The sequence below is a fragment of the Belonocnema kinseyi genome, chromosome 10 (genome assembly GCF_010883055.1).
Source record: "Belonocnema kinseyi isolate 2016_QV_RU_SX_M_011 chromosome 10, B_treatae_v1, whole genome shotgun sequence".
NCBI classification, from domain to species: Eukaryota; Metazoa; Arthropoda; class Insecta; order Hymenoptera; family Cynipidae; genus Belonocnema; species Belonocnema kinseyi.
In genome coordinates, this window is record NC_046666.1 from 31,777,947 (window position 1) to 31,794,054 (window position 16,108).

Here is a 16,108-nt window from a genome sequence, read left to right on the forward strand (position 1 = left end):
ACTTAATTTTTTTCCCAAAAGTAATTGAATTCAACGAAAAAACATGAATTTTCAGGAAAATAGTTTGAATCCTCAACTAAAAGAGATTAATTTTCAAGCAAATAGTTGCGATTTTTAACCATAATAATCAAATTACCTTCAACTTCAGTTTTTCGAAAATTCCCTAAATCTATCAGCTTTACATTTTTTTAAATACTCCGTTCGAGCTTAAATGCTAGTCATATTCTCGAGAACATTTGCTCAACATAAATTCTTTTGCATTTGAAAACTCTATTAGGATGCCCCTGTTCAAATCCCCAATTTGAGCGAAAAATCGATCGAAATTAAGTATTTTAACCACAGTTTACAATCCAGCCTTTTTAAAAAAGTTTGGATTACTTCTTGAGGTCACGCATTGTTTGAGCAACAATATTTTGACAAGAGAAATCAACTGGGCTGCAACTATATTGTCTAAAGAAAACTTCGATGTAGCAATGACATAAAGCAAATGTAACTTCGAAATTTACAGTTTTTTATTTACAATTTTCATAGAGGTAGGATTCTTTTTTACACGAGAGATTCGCAGTGTTCCACGAGTGAATATTTTATATCAACAACACCTTATTTATACCATTACTACAAAGAAATTAAATTTAGTTTTATCTTTGTTAATCCTTAAAGCATTCATTAACACTACTAAAAACGGCCGACAGAAACTTGGCCAAACTGCCATTTAACTAACTTTGAATATTAAAAACATTTCTAACAAAAAACTAAAGAAAAGATACAGTTACACAGAAACTAAAAAGGAGAGGTCGCGAGATGTGCGTCGCCGATTCAACTAGGACTTCACAGGGTGAAAGTATATGAAAATTCATTAGATGCATATTTTTCCTTTCCGTCCAATGGGCCTTTTATAAAATATCGAAAGAAAAAATATACAACGAATAAATTTTAATATACTTTCATTCTGTAAAACACCAGGCGACGCACATTTCAGCGACGCACATTTCAGCGACGCACATCTCAGCGACGCACATATTGTGACCTATTTTTGTAAGAGTAGATATAATCTTCTCATTTCGCTGTGAGTTTGGCTTGAAATTTCGACCAAAAACGAGATGCATATTAGCATTTCAAACTACATGAACTTCTATTTCCGCTCGGCATGTTTTTGACAAGATTTCTATTTACATAGTAAACGGTTAAACCAAATATTTCGGTTTTAACTGGCAAACGGTAGAACGTCGAGAAAATGATACACTTATATTTGTCAGTTCTCTACCGTAAGTAGACAACAGAAGCGAGAGTAAAACACCTGGTGTTTTATTATGGCGTTCAACACACTGATTGTGCTTTATCTATAATAATAAAGGCGGAGGTGTCTCTTGCCCAAAAGCTGAACGTCAATCAAGTGGCGTAACTACTTAAAAACGAAACCCCGAAATTCCGGGGGGCTCCTCCTGCAAGGAGCCTTCTAGATTGTCAAAAATACATTTATTTAGGCTTTTATTTTTAGAATTGAGAAAAAAATACTACTATATAATTTATAAATCGTCCTTTTTTAAATAGGACAATATACGATATTAGATATGTAATTTTTTTATATTTTCGAAGGGGCCTCTTAAAATATTTTGCAGGGGACCTCTACGCTCCCTAAAAAAAGTCGGGTTGCATTTTTTTTATCGTAATACGACATTCCAAGAACGAAAAACAATCGTCAGCCGCTTTTTAAAAAAAGTCGATTTTTGTACTTATTTCCCAAGAAATGAAGAAATTCCCATAATATTGTATGGTAAATATTGCTTAAACTTTTCTTAAATACATTTTTTTATTAAATGTGATTTTCTGCTATCCCACAAATATTTTTAGGTGAAAATAATCGAAAGGGGTTTTTTTAACTTAACTTTTGTATTTAATTACTAAAAAATCAGGAAATTATGATAAGAAAATATGGAAAATACTGGTTAAAATTTTTTAAATCGATTTTTGGTTACAAAAATGGTGACTTTAAAATTTGTAAACGCTACCTCCTAAATTTGGTGCTTTTAGTGAAAAAATACCGTCATAAATTATATGTTTTTAAATTGTTTAGAGGTTCCGGCTAGGCCGTTTTTTGGTCTTAAAATGGTTTTTCTTAGTTTTCAATTGAAAAAAATCAGACAAAAACATTCTTTCATGTCTAAAAAGTATTTCTTATTTATTGAGTAATAAACCCTAAATTTAATGTATCAGTAAATTTTTTTTGAAGATATCTGTTTTAGAATGAGAAAATTTGTAATTTAGTTTTAATTAATGGTCTCAAATGGACCCTTAACATTTTTTTATGGAGTAATAGACGCCGAATTTGTTCTACAATTGAAAGAGAATATCGTCGATATGAAATAAATGAAAAGTATTAACACTGGAGGCCAGAAAAAAATATTGCATTTCGATCTGGTACACAAAAGAAATTTATTTTTTACAGTTTAAAAATTCCTATGGTATTTCGAAATGTTTTACCATTTTTAATATATATAATTTATATATAACATATTTATATTTTATAATAAAAGCGTAGAATTAAACCAAAATCGATCTTATTCAAACTTTTTTTAGCTCTGCTGGTATAAATATTTAAAATTTATTCTATATAAAGAATATTCTCATATCTTAGAAGAAATCCTGTGCATATTATTCGAGGAAAAAAAGGCGTTTGCAAAATTTAAAAACACATATTTTAATTAAATAAAAAAAATCGACTTGTTTCAAAAACCACCCCGCTACTATTTTTATTTTAAATTGTCGTAGGTTTACAAACACAATCAATACAAGAATATATATTACAAAATTTATTCAATATTTACCATATAATCTTACGAAAATTTCTAAGCTTCTTAAAAATGATTTACAAAAATATTTTTTTTTTCAAAAACGCGAGAAGCAACAAAAGAAAAAAATTCAGATTTAAGGATTTTATAGAAAATAAAAAACAAAGGATTTCATGAGCAGGGTAGCGATTTACCAGAGCAAAAATTGCAAAATAAATTAATTTTCAAATAAAATTATGAATGTTTAACTGAAATACTTCAAATTTTTAACCAAAAAGATGTATTTTTAAACAAAAAGATTAATTTTGCATTAGAAAAAAATCAATTTTTAACAGAAAATGGAATAGTTACATTTTAATTTAAAAAAAAATTAATTTTCATCTTAACTCATGAATCTTTAACTAAAATGATGAATTTTTACAAAATAAAAAAAAAAGCTAAATTGTCAACCAAAACTTAAATAATTAAGTATTGAGTTAAGGAAATCAATGTTCAACCAAAAGAGACGAATTAAAACCAAAAAATTTAATTTTTCAACCTAAAATTGAAAAATTAAATTTTCAGTAAAAAATGAATGTTTACAATAAAATTGAATTTTTAACTAAAATTATACATTTTTATTTTTTATCAATAAAAAAATAAGTTTTCAATAAAAGAGTTTATTTTTTAACCAATTAAAATTTATTTCTAACCTGAAAGATGAACTTTCATCTTACATAATGGATATTTAACTAGAATACTTAAATTTCCAACCAAAAATAACATGTTTTAAACAAGAAAAATAAGTTTTAAAGAAAAGATTTTCTTCCAAAACAGTTCAAAGTTCATCTTTTTGTTAAAAATTAAATTATTTTGTTGAAAATTCAACTTTTTTGTACAAATCTCATTTTTTAACTCAAAATGAACATTTTTGGTTGAAAATAAATCCGTTTTGGTTGAGGATTCAAATCTTTTGTTGAAAATTTGTCCTTTTTGGTTCAATTCAATTAAGTTTTATTGAAAATAATACACGAAATTGTTTAATTTTCAATCAAAGAAGACAAATTTTCAACCAAATAGTTATAATTTTATTAAATAAAATTAATTTTCGCCTTAACTGATGAATCTCCAACTAAAATAATAAACTTTTACTAAAAAAATATAAATTTTTCACCAAAACTTACATATTTAAATTTTAAAGATAATTTTCAAAACCTAAAATCGAAAAATTTAATTTTCTGTCCAAAGATTAATGTTCACAACAAAATAAATTTTTAACTAATACGATAGATTTTTATTTTTAATCAATAAAAAAATTAATTTTCAACAAAAGATTTTAAGATCAATTTCAAACTTACACGACTAATATTTAACTGGAATACTTGAATTTTCAATGAAAAAGAAGATATTTTAAACACAGAGAATAAGTTAAAAACATCATTTTCTATTAAAAAAGTTGATTTTCTTTGATAAAAATCGAAAAAAATTGAAAACAGTTGAAAATTGATCTTATGGCTTTCAAATTAAATTATTTGGTTAAAAATTCAACTCTTGTTGAAGGTTTGTCCTTTTTGGTTGAATTCAATTAAGTTTTATTGAAAATAAAAATCTTTTCAAGGTTAAAATATCAAGTATAAATTTTTTTTAGAATTCGTCTTTTTACGATTAAAAAGTCAACTCCACGGTTGAAAGTTAATTAATTTTCCAAGAAAATGATTAATTTTCTACAAAAAAAAAGTAATTTTTTAAACAAAATACATGAATTTTCACGAAATTGTTTAATTTTCAATCAAAGGAGACAAATTTTCCACCACATAGTGATAATTTTATTAAATAAAATTAATTTTCGCCTTAACTGATGAATCTCAAACTAGAATAATAAACTTTTATTTAAAAAAGTTAAACTGTCCACCAAAACTTAAATAATTGAATTTTAAGTTAAGGAAATCAATGCTCAACAAAAAAGACGATTTTTAAATCCAAAAAAGATAATTTGTCAACCTAAAATTGAAAAATTTAATTTTCAGTCCAAAAATTAATGTTCACAAAAAAATGAATTTTTAACTAAAATGATAGATTTTTATTTTTAGTCAATAAAAAAATTAATTTTCAACAAAAGAATTTAATATCAATTTTCAACTTACAGGATTAATATTTAACTGGAATACTTGAATTTTCAACCAAAAAGGAGATATTTTAAACCCAGAGAATAAGTTTTAAAAAAATCATTTTCTATAAAAAAAAGTCGATTTTCTTTAAAAACGATCAACAAAAAAGTTGAAAATTGATTTTATAGTTTGAAAATTAAATTATTTGGTTATAAATTCCAATGTTTTATACAAAGCTCATCTCTTGGTTAAAAATGCAACTCTTGTTAAAAGTTTGTCCTTTTTGGTTCAGTTCAATTATTTTTTATTTAAAATAAAAATATTTTCTGTGTTGCAATATCAACTATAACATTTTTTTAAAATTTAGAATATTTAAGTGAGATAAAAATCTAACTTAAAACCCTTTTTTAAGAGACAATTCATCTTCTTTAGATTAAAAAGTCAACTCCAGGATTAAAAGTTGAATTATTTTCTAAAAAGTTAATTTCTTTCAATAAAAAATTCATAGTTTTAGTTGAAAATACGTTTCAATTATAAATCGTTGGTTGAAAATTAATTCCCTAACTGAAAATTTAAATATATTCTTGAACACTCCAACTAGAAACTTAAAAAATCAATTGATTATTTGAAAATTAACATTGATCTTGAAGATTCATATTCTCAATACTTGTTAATCCAAAGTTTCTCTCTCTCTCTCTCTCTCGGAATTTGTAGTTACACCACTGAAATCAACACGAAAAAGAGAAAGCTCGTTGCGATAAAGTTCCTGTGACTTTAGGGAGGTCTGTAATCTATCGGGAGACTGTGTATGCTGAAACATACAAAATATAGTAGGCACCACTTCAAAAAGTGGAAAGTCGCATTAAATAATCGTCTCCCGTGTCATTTTCGTTTGCGCAATCCGCGATCAGTCTCATGATTCGAGAAACGATGACCTCGAGGATGACTGGTGGAGGTGGTGGTCTGGGGGGGATACGAGGGACCAGGACGATCCCACCAGAAAGGTGGATAATTTGGCGCAGGCCCGACCATTGCTGGGACCGGCTCGAGAGGAAGGCTTTGGATAAAAGAATGATGGTTCGGCGGTGGTACCATAACGAGGCTGTGCTGGCCATGTTGATTGGTCATAAAAGCGTTACGATGTGCTGCGTCGTATTGCGGCTGAGAAATGAGAATCGAGTCAGGATTGCTATAACGAAGGGCCATGGACGATGCGTGAGACGGGGGGTCCTCCAGAGGACCCCAGGCGAGTTGCTAGCATCTTCGACTCTGCCAATGGTTCATATACTCCTGATAACTTACTGTCACTTTCTCACTCTGATAGCGCGTCAATTTCACACTGCGTCGCATTTCCGGTGTCACCAAGCCTTTGTAGCCACCCTTGTGCAGCAGGGAATCTATTGTCTGTATGTGGTCCCATCCTGGAGACATAAAATTCGCTTTTAGTAGAGGAGAGTACCCAAATATGAGATACCAACTCTGTTTGGCGTGATTGTCGGAATTCTATGTACTGAATTTAAAAGTTATACAGGTCATTTTAAAGGAAATTTAATTTGTCATAAAGAAGCTAAAATAAAAAATTGTATTAAAAAAATTTTTTATGCTGAAAGTACAAAAAATGTAAAAAAAAGTGCTTTTTCCAAACTCGTGAAACTATTCTCATAATATGAGATACCCCAGGAAATAGCTAATTAAATGCAAAATAAAGTATTATTTTTAATGAAAAACTTCATTCTATGTTTCCGAAGCATAAATTTACTGCTATTTAGATATATTTAGTTTTTGCAGTACTCAAAAACACTTTTGTAACCAATTTTCCCCGCGCAGCCACAGTGTTATAAAAACAACAGGTATCTCATATTATGAGAACCACACCGTGCAATTATGCACTTAATATGCCTGAACTGTACAATGAAAAACTTAAACACTATCGATATTTTCCTACTTCGTTATTCAATCCCCACCACTCCAGACAAACTTTGCTGCTAAATACATATTTAATTAATAATAAATAGGGTTTTAAGAATTCCCTTCCAAGAACTCGACCACCATCGATTTCACAAAAAGTTCGCCTATAATCTTTAGAAGCCCAATGAAAACCAACAGAGTGGGTCTCTTAGTTTAGCTGATACCCCGCTTTCTCATATTACGAAAATATCTCATATTCGAGTACTCTCCACTATAATCAATAAATACATAAAACAGGCAAAATTTGGAAGTCCTCAACAACAGCTCCGATTTTGATTGTTTTTGTTTTAAAAAAATTTTTTTTATATTATTTAAAATCAGAAACCTTTTGGAGGGACAAACAATTATTTATATTGTTTAAACAATATTTATGATTGTTCAGTGACATCTTTACTGGTTTTCTGAAAGATTTCGAATTTAATTGACCCAATTATTAAATTTGTTTGAAGAAATTTTTCATTGGCATTAGGATCTTATGAAAATACTTAATTATAGAACATGCATTTCTTAAATTTAAAACACATTTTTGTACCAAATACTGAAACTTTTAATTTTAATTTCATTTAAATTTTACATCTGGCACTGAGGAAGACCCCTATCCGTGGTCGAAACGTTTGCCAATCTAATAATTTAAGAAATGCATGTTTTATAATAAACATTTTCATAAGATCCTCATGCCAATGAAAAATTTCTTCAAACAATATTTATGATATTTATTTAAAAAATTAAGTTTTGTCCCCATTTTTTCTGAAAATCTCTTTATATAGTAATTTCAGAATAAAAAAAAGTTGTTAAAATAAATTGTACATCAATAATTATATACATATTTACATCGTAAAAACTTGCTGTGTGGGTCAAGAAATACACTACCGGTCAAAAGTTTGGGTTCACTTAGAAAAATCGTTTTTTTTGTTGTATTTATAGTTTTAATTATACCGGAGATAAGAAAATGTCTCTTTAAAAGGTTGATTGCTTTCGAAATTCTGTTTAAAATAAGCACAGGGTGAAGCCAATTTTTAAACATCTTTTAGAATAATTCAAAGTTCTCCTTAAACTTGGTTGAAAATATTGCAAAATATTAAAAATTTCCTTTAAATCCTTTCAAAATTCTTAATATAGCCTTGAAATTTTTTGTTTAAAATCTGCCAAAATGTATATTTGATTTAAAATTAGGCCATTCACTATTTGCGTCGAAATTTTGGTACAAATAGCCGTATCTTGGCGGTACACGTAGAAACTTCGTTTAAATGATTTAAAATAATTTCAAATTTTTAATTAATTTTGAATTTGTTCAAATCTTCTAAAAATTTCTTCAAATTAATGAGACTTTTTTAAAAAATAATACGTGTTCAATTATTATAGATATATTATAATTCCAAAATTTGACTTTCTTGTTCAGATTTGAATATTTAATTTATAATTACTGATTTTAAATCAACAATTAGATATTTCTCAATATTAAGTCATTGTTCTTTTCCTTAATTTAAAAATTTAAAACTGAATGGTTTAAAATCGAATATTTTAAACTGAAATACTATTTGAAAAACAAAAGCCTTTGATTATGAATATATTATTTTGAAGTTATTTCGAAATTGAAAATAGTTTATCAAAAATCACGAATTTATTTATATTCAAATGAGTTTAGAAAAACTGAATTTGAATTCAAAAGAATTTTACGAAATGCCAAAGACTTTAAGGTGAGTTTTGAAGACTTCAATAGGAATTAAATAAAACCTTGTTAATATCCATTGTACTGAGTGAATTTAAAAGAATTCAAAAGAATTCAGAATAAATAATACGAATTCAGGGCAAATTCCAAATGAATTCCAAAAATATTTGTAAATCTCTTCAAATGTTTGAAACCCTACTCATTTCTAATCAGAAAAGTATCTAGTAAACTACAAAACTACAAAATTGAAGCTCAGGAAATCTTTTAAAATAAATTTAAATATTTCAGTCTTTGAAATTCCTTCAAACTATTTAAATTAATAAAAAAGCGTCTGGTAATCTTTTAAAATGTCCTAAAATATATCAAATCCTTCAAAATCTTTTTAAACCCATTGCAATTTTTTTTAAACTCTTGAAAATTGCCATGAGATTGAAAAAATACCTTCAAATATTTTTAATCCTTTGATCATTTTATCAATTGGAATTTTTAAAAAATTAAAAAGAATACCAAATAATTTTAATTAATTCAGGAAATAAAACATTAAATCCCATGAAATTCTATGAGATCTGGTGACATTTCTTGAAATTCTGAAAAACGTATCAAAATACATTGAGAGCATTTAAAAACCCTTACAATTATTGAAACTCTAGGAAGCCCCGAAAAATGTATAAAAAATACATTGGGAGCTTTAAAATCCCTTAAAATCATTAAAATCTTGGGAAATCTTATAAAATCTTTAAAAATGTCAAAAAAACCTTATAGAACCAGTAAAATTGTTCCATATGTTCCGAAATTCAAGAAAATTCTTTATTCTCAAACATTTTTATCGCTTTGAAATTACTTCAAATTATTTTTAAAAAATTTTAATTCTTAGGAATCTTTAGAAATTCATTGAAATATTTAAAATCCTTTGAAATCCTGAAAAATACCTCACTTCCCGTGAATAAATTCTTTGAAATCCACTAAAAATATGATAAAATCACATGAAATTATTTATTTCTTGAAGCCCGGAAAATGTAAAAAAATACATTGAGAGCTTTAAAATAATTAAAATCCTCGGAAATCTGATAAAATTCTGTGAAATCTTTAACAAAATATCATAAAACCATATAGGTCCTGTAAAAGCATTCTATATGTTCCGAAATTCTAAAAAATTCTTTATTCTAAAATATTTCAAACGCTTTAAAATTATTTCAAGGTAGTTGTCGTGGCAAAAGTAAAATCTAAAAAAAGATAGTTTTTCTACGACTAAGAATTAAAACAATATAACTGATGTCATTCCAAATAAAAGACATTTTTTAATGAAAAATATTTAAATCCACACAAAAAAACATTAATTTTAACAATGTTTTTTGTAATTGATTTTTTGTTACCATCGCTTCTTATCAATTTTTGAAAAAATACCACATTTTAATAAATGATGGCTTATTTTTTCAGGGAAAAAATTCTCTTCAACTCTTTTTCCAATTTTCAAAGTAAATTTTTCTATGACAAAATCGTTAGACTTTTTTTTTAACAAATAATTATATTTTAAGATTATTTAGTTATTTTCAAAATTGCAAAAAGCAGAGTTGTAGAGAATGTTTTCCCGGAAAAAATAAGCAGTTATTTATCAAAATGAAATAATTTTTTAAAAACTAGTGAGAAGCGACGGTCCGAAAAAAATCAATTGCAAAAAACTGTGTTAAAATTAATGGTTTTATAAATTTTAATATTTTTTATAAGGAAAATAACGTTTTTTATTCGGAATTACAGCAGTTATGATATTTTGATTCTTCAAATCATAGAAAAACTATTTTTTCAGATATCTGATAATTCCTAAATAATCTTTTGATATATTTTAACATTCTTTTAAACTTTTTAAAGTATATGAAAATTCTTTAGAATCTTTTTAAATACTCTAAAATATTTCAAACCCAAAACACCCTTGAAAACCCTTTCAAATTTTTTTAAGCACTCAAAATCAACTTGGAATTTCTTGCATTTCCCTAAAATCTTTTTAATTCTTTGAAATCACTTGAAATTATAGAAATCTATTAAAAATACCCTAAGATATTTCAAATCCTTTGAAATATTTTAAGATCCCTTAATACTTCTTAAAGTTCGTGAAAATGCCTTAAAACCTATTAAATTATATTAAAATATTTTTAATCTTTTAAAACTCGCTGAGATATTTCAAATAAAAAAACTTATTAAAATGCCCTATAGGTTTTAAAAACACCCTGAAGTATTTCGAAAGAATTCAAGACAATTGATGAAATAGGTATAGAGCTTAATTGAACAAAGATTAACCCAAGAGTTAATTATTGAAATTAACTAAATAAATATAATAAAATAAATAAAATAAATAAAAATATTCCTATTTTTAGTAATTTTTTACATTTTTGAAGTATGTAATTACATTATCGTAACTTTAGGTAAAGATAAGTCTGAAAATAACCTACCTTGTTCCTTGGCAACTTCCGGTAAATAAGTCGCAGTTCGTTTACTGCCCTTCTCGTTATGAAATTCAATACGAATTCCGTGAACTCCTATTTCCCAATCTAAATAGTCTGCACCATCTTCAAAATGACGAAGTATTGAAATACTAACATGCAAGCGAGGGAGTTCATCTCGCGATATGGGATTGAACCGAGAGTCTTTGAATGCGCTAAAAAAATATTGATATTGCAGTATACTATAGAAAAATATCACTATAAAATTCTTGGAAATTAAAAACCAAAAAGCTAACAATCAAATGTGGAAAAGACACTCTTTAATGTCTCCATTAAAAATTTTAAAATAAAATAAAAGGGGAGAAAAAGAAGGAAACCTTCAAACCCCATTCCTATTTCATTTATCTCATTTTTAGTCCCTTAACAGGGTGGCCGTTTTAATCGAAGAAAAAAATTTTCGGTCATTTCCCGGTTCACAAACATTTATCACGGCCAATGAAACTTAAAAAATCAAACTATATTCTAAACATTTTTCCTTATAAAGTAATAAACAATAAACAACAAATTAAAGCATTCAAAGATACAGACTTAAATACCAAACTTTCAAAATTGAAGTTTTAAAGTTTTCAATTAAAAAATTGTGTATTCAAATGCTCTAAAATTTACACGTACCAAATAGAAGGTAGTAACAGTTTTCAATCAAACAATGTTCAATGAAATACAAATAAACTGTAAAATTTAGAACTTTTATAAATTATAGAGATCAAAGATTCAGATTAAGTTCAAAAAATATAAATCCACGTTAATATTTTCAATAGTCTAAATTAAAGAATGAAGCAATGAACTTTAAAAGTTTTCAAAATTATATTATTTTAAGTAATTTTAAGCTAGACACATTAAAAATGGAAAAATATTTTTTTTTAACTTAACAGTTCTTAATATAGAAGTTAAATTATTTTTACTTTAAATAGTCTAGGCATCCTTCAAAAGCTTTAAAATTTTATTTCGAAATATTGAGAAAATTAGTAGTTTAAAATTTTTCCAAATTCAAAATAATTAAAAAATGTTTTTTTTTTGAACTTTTAAATATAATTCAAAATGTATTGAATTTTTTCCATAACTTGTAGAAAATACTGCAAATTAAAAAAAAATTAAATTTGAATTTATAAATAACAATAGAACACTTGTTATATATGAAAATATTAGAGTAATTTATAAAGATATTTAGAAGTTCTAAAAAGATTCGAGTTAAATTTAGAACTTAAAATAATTTCAAATATTTACAGCCGAATTAAAAACAAAATGTAGATTTTTTCAGATTTCAAACAAAAAATTTATAATTTTTTAAAGAACTGTGAAAGACTTTAAAAGAATTAAAAATTTTCTTAAGATTCTTAAGAAAATTAAAAAATATTTTAAGAGATTTCAAAAATTATCTAAGAAGAAAATGGAAGATTTTTTTTTTAATTTGCCGGATTTTCGACAATCGTAGGAAAATTTCGATTTTAAATTTTAAATCCTGCAAATTAAAAAAAAAAATTAAATTTGAATTTATAAATAACAATAGAACACTTCTTATTCGTAAAAATATTAGAGTAATTTTTCATGATATTCAGAAGTTTTAAAAAGATTGAAATTAAATTTGGATCTTGAAATAATTTCAAATACTTTTAGCCGAATTTAAAATAAAATATACATTTTTGCAGATTTCAAACAAAAAATGTAGAATTTTTTTAAGAATTGTAAAAAACTTTGAAAGAATAAAAAATTTGCTTAGGATTCTTAGGAAAATTGAAAATGATTTTTCACTTTGAAAAATTATGGAAGATTTTACGGATTTGTTTAATTTGCAGGATTTTCAAAAATTGTAGCAAAATTTCGATTAATTTTAAAATATATTTAGACGGTCTAAAAAAAATGTTAACACACATTTATTTAAATTACTTGAAATAATTAAAAGTTTTTAATTAATTCTGAATCTTTTGAAAACTTCTAAATATCTCTTAAAGTTACTCAATTTTTTTTCTACAAATAATAAGTGTTCCATTGTTATTTATGCGTCAAAATTTAACAATTTCACTTATAAATTAAACACTTTTTAAATAGAACAATTGAAATTATAACACTAGAAGTTTCAAAATTCTTCGAAAATCTAAAGATTCAAAGCTTTCTATGTCAAAAAAATTCAGTTTAAAATTGTTTTCTTTTAAATAATTGGTTTCAATATACTCGTCTTAAAAGAACAGTGAAATATTGCTAAATATTAAATACTTATTCTTTTTCTACATTGAGAAATTTCAAATTAAATGGAATAAAAATTAAATAATTTAGACTCACAGTATTTTTAATTTAATAAAAACCCTTAATTATGACTATATTATTATGGATTTATTTTTAAGTTAAAAATAGTAAAACGCACGTTTACATTTTTTAATGACTAAAAAAATTAATAGAAATAATACATTATTAAATTTATTTATTAAATTTAATGTAAAAAATAATATAAAAGAAGACCTGAAAATCTGAATTAAAAATATATTATTGATAAATCATGAAAACTTTTATTTAAAAATAAAATTATCGGAATAAATGATATATTAATTTCAATTCTTATTAAGACCTTCGGATCAATTATTGTTCAGATTTCTATACTTAGAGTACAGATCCATTTTAAAATAATTTATTTATTTATATTTACAGTTAATTGTTTAAATCTTCAAAACTGCACTTTAATTATTTAAAAAATTGTTTAAATCGAACTTGGGCGGATTTTTCTTCTGAAAATTCGTAAAATTTCCGGTTTCTTGGTCTGGCAGCCACCCTGTTTTTTATAAAAAAATTTCGATTTTAAAAACTTCTAATTTTTTATTATTTTTAACCTTTAAACTGCATTTTAAAATTATTTAAATTAAAATATATGCTTTAAAATTAAAAATCCAAAATGGAAAATTATTAAAGTGAAATATTTTCGAATTAAGCATTCTAAACTAAATGATAGAATAATTTATAAAAATCACAATTTAATAAATTACTTTAAAACGGTTAAAAACAAAGTTGGACGACATTTTTATTCTAAAATTTTTGTAAAATTCCCGGTCAAAGAATAAATTCACTGTCATTTTCCGGTTTTCCGGTCCGGCGGCCACTCTCCATAATCTTTAGATTTTAGAAATTTCAGGTAGATTGTATGTAATTTTTGAGAATTGTAATTTGAAACTAAAGATAAGAAAAAAAAAATGGAAGCAGGGTGGCCCCAAATCTCACTTTCAAAAGTCCCTGATTTTTACCTTTCCCATACCATTATTATTTTAGGACCAAAATTCTGATCTTATGACATTTTAAATATAGAACCTATTATAAACGGAATCAACATTTTTTACATTCAATTTAAAGATTTTAAATTTAGTATTCTCAAACTAACTTACATAAAAAAAAAGAAAACAGAAACTGACCTATTCAAGCCGAAAAATGATTAAAAGTGACAATATCTAACCCAAAACGTGACTGATAATGACTGAATGTGCATTAATATTGTGACTAATTTTGGATTTAATTTAAAAGAATTCAGAAAAATTCTATGGATTTAATAACGATTCCAGATAAATCTAATCGAATTCAGTATAAAATCGTAAGACTATATCAATTCAAGTTAAATTCAAAATAATTTGATGTCCCGTGTAAGGATTTAACGCGAGTTTATAAGGTTTCAGAAGGAAGGAAACAAAAACTTAAAAAATGCATTGATTTGAGTGAATTTAGAAACATTAGAAAAATACAAGAGAATTCAAAATAATTAAAGATAATGTAGGGCGAATGAGTACGAATTGAGGTGGCATTCCAAATTGCAAAAGCAACATTTGAAATTCTCTTAAAATCTTTCAAACCCTATCAATTCTTGTGATACATCCCTTAAAATTATTGATATCGATCTAAAATGTCTTGGAATCTTTTAAAAATTTCAACATTTCAAATCCTCAAATTGCTTAAATTTTTTTCAAATAAACTTTGAAATATTTTAAGATCCCTTGATACTTCATCAAGCTCTTGAAAATGTCGGGGAATCCATTAAAATATATTAAAATATTTCAAATCCAATTAAATTACTGAAATAGACTGAAAATGTATCGGAATCCTTGAAAATAGCCTAAAAGATTTCAAATCCTTTTAAATCCTCTTAAATTACTGATACATATTTTTAAAAAATTTGGAATATTTTAAAACAATCTGAAATATTTTAAATTGTCCGTCGACCCTTCAAATGATTGCAATCTTTTTAAAATTCCTGGAATTTTTTGAAATAACATAAAATATCCCAAATTCTTTGAAATCCCATTCAATTACGGAAAGAATCTGAAAATGCATCGGCATAATTGAAATTACCCTAAAATATTTCAAATCCTTTGAAATGTTTGATAATTCTTTCAAACTTTTTAAAGCTTTTGAAAAATCCTTTGAATCTTTTTAAATACCCTAAATCATTTGAAATCCCATTAAATTATTTAAATCAGTTTTAAATTGTTTAAAATCTGTTAAAGTACCCTAAAATATTTCAAAACTGTTAACATTTTTTTAATTCCTTAGATTTTTTTTTAATTCTCTAAAATATTTCAAATCCTTTGATATCTTTGAACATCATTTAAAACTTTTTAAAGCTCTTTAAAATTCCTTGGAATTTTTAAGAATGCTCCAAAATATATCAAATCCTTTGATCTATTTTTAAATTTAAAAAAAAAATTTTAAATACTTGAAAATTCTTTAGAATCTTTTTAAATAATTTAAAATATTTCAAACCCAAAAAATCCTTGAAAAACCTTTCAATTTTTTTACCGCTCGACTTCAGCTTGAAATTTCTTGCATTTTTCTCAAATCTTTTAAACTCTTTGAAATCGTTTTAAATTATTTAAATCTATTTAAAATACTATTATATCTATTAAAAATCCCCTTGAATAACTGATATGAATTAAAATGCTTCGTAATCTTTTAAAATGCCCTAAAATATTTGAAATCCTTTAAGATTCGATTAAATCATGAAAAAATAAATAAATGAAAATGACTTGGAATCCTTTGAAATACGCTGAAATATTTTAATTCCTTTCAAATCCTATTAAATTATGTAGTAAAAAATTGAAAATGTTTTAGAATATTTTAATTTAATCTTAT

The 16,108-nt window shown here is 25.3% G+C and overlaps 1 protein-coding gene across 1 annotated transcript in view; it reads right to left on the reverse strand.

The window, feature by feature from the left end:
- Positions 1–6,068: 6,068 nt before the first annotated feature.
- LOC117182341 (AMME syndrome candidate gene 1 protein homolog) overlaps positions 6,069–16,108 on the reverse strand; it is a 20,020-nt gene continuing 9,980 nt past the window's right edge. The window contains exons 3-4 of the mRNA XM_033375500.1: positions 10,958–11,163; positions 6,069–6,297 (exon numbers count right to left, since the gene is read on the reverse strand). Coding sequence (XP_033231391.1) covers positions 6,131–6,297; positions 10,958–11,163 — 373 coding nt within the window. The 3' untranslated portion in view covers positions 6,069–6,130. The remainder of the gene's footprint in view (positions 6,298–10,957; positions 11,164–16,108) is intronic.